The 5,582-nt window shown below is 30.0% G+C and overlaps 1 protein-coding gene across 1 annotated transcript; it reads left to right on the top strand.

Moving 5' to 3' along the window:
• Positions 1-4,353: 4,353 nt before the first annotated feature.
• LOC148177074 (uncharacterized) lies at positions 4,354-4,947 on the top strand. Its single transcript, XM_088033011.1, has 3 exons — positions 4,354-4,619; positions 4,666-4,821; positions 4,867-4,947. Exons 1-3 carry the CDS (start codon positions 4,545-4,547, stop codon positions 4,945-4,947), a joined length of 312 nt encoding a protein of 103 aa, XP_087889137.1. The 5' UTR covers positions 4,354-4,544.
• Positions 4,948-5,582: the final 635 nt, after the last annotated feature.

Below are 5,582 nucleotides of genomic sequence, written 5' to 3'. Positions count from 1 at the left end.
AAGGCAATGGTGTTATTGTAGTGTCAAAAAGCAGCAAATAACAGAAAGTATTCACAATCTTTTTTCAAATTTTTAGTAACAAAAGACATTAATAATTACAAATCAGAAAAACAATACCTAATTTAATTATAATACTGTTGAAACTCCATCCCGTTTTTTTCACTGCGCAATCCCCCATTTTTTTAATTTTGATATTTATTAAAAAAAAGATTTATTTGTTAAAAGTAGAACATATTGCACATTTCTGAATCAAGAAAATTAATATCTTCCAAATTATTAAAAAAATATGTGTCGCAATTTAAAGTAAGAAAGTTAAATTTAGGCCAAAATATTCTAAGACATTTAGAAAAATTCAAAAATCATCAGCTTATTGTAAATTAAAAGCAATTTAATTCATTTTTTAAATTTTTGAAATCACTGTTTATAAATAAAAATTTTACAACGCCTGTCGTTTTTTTAAATTTTTATAATATATAAGAGTGTAAAGAAGCAAATTATTCACAACAAATCTCGAGATCGAAGATCGAGAGCAGCCATTCCATGACGGTGATTTGGCAATCAATTTGTACATTATAATTTTTACAATACATATATGTAGTAGATATTGTGCCTAAAGGTTTATATTTTAACATAATATATGTATTTCTTATCAAATATATAATTTTTTATTTGTACGATAATTGCCTTAGAATATGTAAAAAGTGACAAACAATTTCGCAATAGTCTGAGAAACAAATTTATTTAAATTTAAGTATGTACTCATTTGTTCGACGTTGACACTGTAAGATTATTTATTATTGGTTATGTCGAAATTTGTCACAAAAAGTAAATATGTATTTTGGCGGCATGTTAGTTTAAAACTTGCATTGCATATACAGGGTTATTTTTTAAAAACGGCAGACGTTGTAGAATTTTTATTTATGAACCGATTTCAAAAATTTAAAAAACAAATTAAATGGTTTTTAATTTCCTATAAACTGATGATTTTAAATTTTTTCTAAATGTCTTAGTACCTTTTGGGCGATAATCAACTTTCTTATTTTAAATTGACACCCATATTTTTTTTTTCATAATTTAGAAGATATTAATTTTCTTGATTGAGAAATGTGTAATATGTTCTAATTTTACAAAAAATATTTAAAAAAAATATCAAAAATGAAAAAATTTAGGCAATAAAAGTTAATAAAATCTAGGTGCGTGGTGTCCAATAACACAATATCGTTATTGTAATGTCAAAAAGCAGTAAATAACAGAAAGAACAATTTTTTTTTCAACAAGATGGGGCTACACCTTACAAGCACAATGCATTTCTCGTAGGTGTCAATTGTGCAATGAAAAAACGGGATGGCGTTTCAACAGTATTTTAATTAAATTAGGTAGTTGTTTTTTCTGATTTGTAATTATTATTGCCTTTTGTTATTAATAATTTCAAAAAAAAATGCCGATCTTTTCTGTTATTTGCTGCTTTTTGACATTACAATAACGGCATTCTTTTATCTGACACTATGCACCTAGATTTTATTAACTTTTATTGCTTTTTTTTCAATTTTGATATTTTTTTTTAAATATTTTTGGTTAAAAGTAGAACATATTACACATTTCTGAATCAAGAAAATTAATATCTTCCAAATTATAAAAAAAAAAATATGGGTTCCAATTTAAAATAAGAAAGTTGAGTATCGCCCAAAAGATACTAAGACATTTAGAAAAATTTTAAAATCATCAGTTCATAGTAAATTAAAAACCATTTAATTTGTTTTTAAATTTTTGAAATCGGTTCATAAATAAAAATTCTACAACGCCTGCCGTTTTAAAAAAATCACCCTGTATGTCCTGTCCGTTAATCTAAAACACGCAAAAGTTAAAAATGTTAGCACAGTTTCCACTTAAAAAAAACTTGATGCTATTGATGCTATAAGTTTTTTATTGAATCCCGTTTTTTTCCAAGTTTTAATTACTTTATTCGCAGATGAAATAATAAGAAAAAATAATTTGAGTTTTTAAAATTTTTTCCGTCCGTTATCACAATTTTATTTTTTTTTAAATAGTTATTTGTGTACCAAGGTCAAAAAGTGTTTCTTATTTGGTCGAAGCTATAGCCGAGGCCAGAAAGAAGGCGAGGGTAAAATGGCACTATTTGGCGGTGATACAAACATGATTTTTTAGGCGGCATCATTAAATTTACTAAATTTAATAAGTTAATTAATTTTTATTTATGATTTATGATTTAATCATTTATAACAACTGAATAATTGTAAATATTTATTAATTTTTCAGAAAAGTTTATATTTTCTTTATTTAATTGCATTGCTCGACAAAAAGTACCACTTTTCTGCCGTATAAAAAAATCTACTGTTATCGCCGACCGTAAGTCATAATTTTCGGAGGTAAACAATCACTTTATTTCACAGTAAAATCAAGCACTTTACCTGCCGTTAATATATACAGGCTGATTTTGAAATAGTAGTGGAAAAAATCACGATTTGATGGAAATAATCATAAGACGTTTTATGTGATTTTTATTAATTTGAAGTAAAGGTAAAAAATCTAAAATCTGGACCTTACTCGCCGTCACTGATATGCACAAAATAACCTTAACAACAACGCAGAGCATTTTGTTCGTTAATAATGAAATGTACCTATATATTGTAACCTTAGTAACTTTAGTAATCATTGGCGTAACATGAAAATTGGAGTCAATTTCTTTTATTTTTTTCTTAAAACTAAGACAGCAATTAAAAAACGAAATCTGCTAACTTCTTTCATGGACAATAAGCTGTAATGGATTTTTTTCCGCCTTTATTTCAAAACCACCCTGTATTTATCAGCATTGCCATGACTGTATGACATTAACAGAAATTGTTTCAATCGCTGTCACGGCTCTAACAGTGAACGTTTTGTCGCGAATTATATATTGAAGATAATGGAAAAAGATGCAGTGCACGCTTCCAAAAATTACAATTGAAATATTAAATACAGAAACTAAAAATACACCAGTATGACATACATATGTATGGAATGGTGAAACAAACATGGAACGACAAAATGCAGTGCCAACGTATTTTGGCGTATTTTTCCGATTTTTTTAAAGAGTATTCTTCTTCGTCAATGCGGTCCTATTATTCCATAATAAAAGCAACCCTCAAAATAAAATGCAACACGTTGTAACATCTCAATATTTTAAAATTTATTAATTTTTACGGTTGGCGATAAAATTTTGTATGCACCACGTCAGTAAAATGTCGCTCGCTACACTCACTCGGTTTGCAATCCACACTCTTTCAATAAAGAATCATTTTACTGACTTGGTACATAAATAACTAATATGTCATTAAAAGTTTTGTTTTATTTAAACAATATAAATACGAACTAATTACTTAATCGTTACATTCTAATTACAAGTTAGTAACTATAACAACACTTGTAACAACACTAATTTTGAATTATCGTCTGAAAAATGCGCTTCGCTGGAACCCCAACAGTCGTTTCCTTCTCCAAGAAAGGTAAAATCCCCCAAAAATAGCCGAAATTAAGTCCTCGTTGTTTTTAGATGACCATCTGTGGCTCCTTCGTCTCCTTTATCTCGATTCTTTCCACAACATCCTCCTGAAAATTTCAACTGGAGTAATCTCCATCAGTATCGCTTTGTTATTGCTCTTTCAAACTTTCCTCTTCTTGGAGAAGTTCGATTTTTGGTACTTTATCAAGTTTTTACCATCTTATGGATGCTTGGTCTTTGTAAGTTTCAAGTGAACCTCTTTACTTAATTTTTTTACAGTACTTTTATTTCTCTTTTTTATCTTTTTAAATATCTTTTAACCATTGACGGATTAGGCATTTTTTTAGTTCGTAGTTACAATTGGTCCAACTCCCCTGTTAGCAACACTGTACCACGACACAGTCAGCAACTATCAGTTTTGGGACATGAGCACAGTCAGTGTTGCAACCAAAAAAAGAATTCGTCTGGAGGGTCTCTATTTCAACACTTTTACTGTACTAAACACACTTCTAAATATTTTTTGTTGTTTAACGTTCATGGAGCCAATAGACGGTGATTCCGAAATTCTCTTTCCTTTTGCAATTTTTGCGGAGATTTTTCCAGAATGGAAGAAAATATTATCCTGGCTCTTCAGACTGAGCTTTATTCCCACATGTCTGATGTCAACGGCAGGGTTTTACATGACATTTTACATGGTGGCGCGACTACGCTTCGAATTCTATTTATTGATCGATTTTTTGAAAGGGATCAATGATGGAGTTAAACATGACGAAACGTTGTTTTACCAAAAAAAGTACCAAGAAGCTGTAAGGCAAAACTGAAGATGGCTTTTGTAACTTTATTGTTCTGTATCGTTTTATTGTCTTTTTAGTGTCACAGTTGACGTCCTACGTAAAATTAATCCATTAATAGCTCTATATAGCGTCGTTGGCACCATTTTTAGCATCTGTATCTTAGTTTTTTTGTACACTGTAAGCAGATTATGATCTAATTTGTTAATCTTTTTGTAAAGTCGCAGGATTCGTTGGGAAGACAATATGCCAGAATGTCTTCTATAATTATATCAGCAGCACTGATTTTCATTCACCTAATTTTGACAGGCCAAATGGTGGAAGATGTTGTAAGATTGTAGTACCTTTCATTTCTTGTTTTCAATAGTTTTGTAGTCAAACGAGTTGAGTTCAGTACTGTCAACTACAAATTGGTACGACTGGAATGTGGAAAATAAGAAGAATTATTGGTTCTTTGTGTTCCATGCTCAGAAGACTTTACAATTGACGTTTTCTCAAGTTATGGCAATTAATTATAATTTAGGACTAGCGGTGAGCAGTACAATTCGCAAAATCAAACAAACAGAAAGTTTTTAGATGGTCAAATGGATGTACTCTATGGTTTCGGTGTTGAGCCAGATTCAGCGCAGAGGTGACTTAAGCAACCCCCAGTTCTAGTGGCAAATTTTGTCTTTAATTTATTTTCGTCTGTATTTTTAAAGTAAAATTAAACAAACTTTAATTTACGCAAATCATGGAAATTTGATTGTTCTGGCTGCAAATGGAGAAGCGTGGTTGACCGCGAAGAATCTCTAAAGACAATAAAAAAATTGTTAATAAGCGCCACCAAAAATTTCAATTTTCTATGAAAATTGTGCCAAGGTCAGACTTTAAAACTCGTTGTAATATTTTATGCAATTAAAAGTTTTGTTTTATTTAAACAATATAAATATAGACTGATTACTTAATCGTTAGCTTCACATTACAAATTAGTAACTATAACAACACTTGTAACAACATTAATTTCGAATAATCGCCTGAAAAATGCACTTTGCTGGAGCCCCAAAAGTCGTTGCTTTCTCCAAAAAAGGTAAAATGGCCAAAAATAGCTCAATTTAAGTCTTCGCTCTTTCTAGATGACCATCTGTGGCTCCTTCGTCTTTTTTACATCGATTTTTTTCAAAACTTTTTCATGAAAATCTCAACAAGAGTCATCGCGATCAGCATCACTTTGTTGCTGCTCTTTCAAACTTTCCTCTTCTTGGAAAAGTTCGATTTTTGGTACTTTGTCAAGTTTTTCCCATCTTACGGAT

Source organism: Gnatocerus cornutus, chromosome 3 (genome assembly GCF_029298725.1).
Source record: "Gnatocerus cornutus isolate USDA-ARS CGAHR chromosome 3, icGnaCorn1.1, whole genome shotgun sequence".
In the NCBI taxonomy this organism is placed as follows: domain Eukaryota; kingdom Metazoa; phylum Arthropoda; class Insecta; order Coleoptera; family Tenebrionidae; genus Gnatocerus; species Gnatocerus cornutus.
This window is presented reverse-complemented; position numbering and strand designations above follow the sequence as displayed.

What these genes read in the sequence shown, in the direction of transcription:
- LOC148177074 (XM_088033011.1), top strand. Translation starts at nt 4,545, where the DNA reads ATGTCTTCTATAATTATATCAGCAGCACTGATTTTCATTCACCTAATT. An exon ending in GCCAAATGGTGGAAGATGTT is followed by an intron (nt 4,620 to 4,665) that starts GTAAGATTGTAG and finishes ATAGTTTTGTAG; the next exon opens with TCAAACGAGTTGAGTTCAGT. An exon ending in ATTATAATTTAGGACTAGCG is followed by an intron (nt 4,822 to 4,866) that starts GTGAGCAGTACA and finishes GAAAGTTTTTAG; the next exon opens with ATGGTCAAATGGATGTACTC.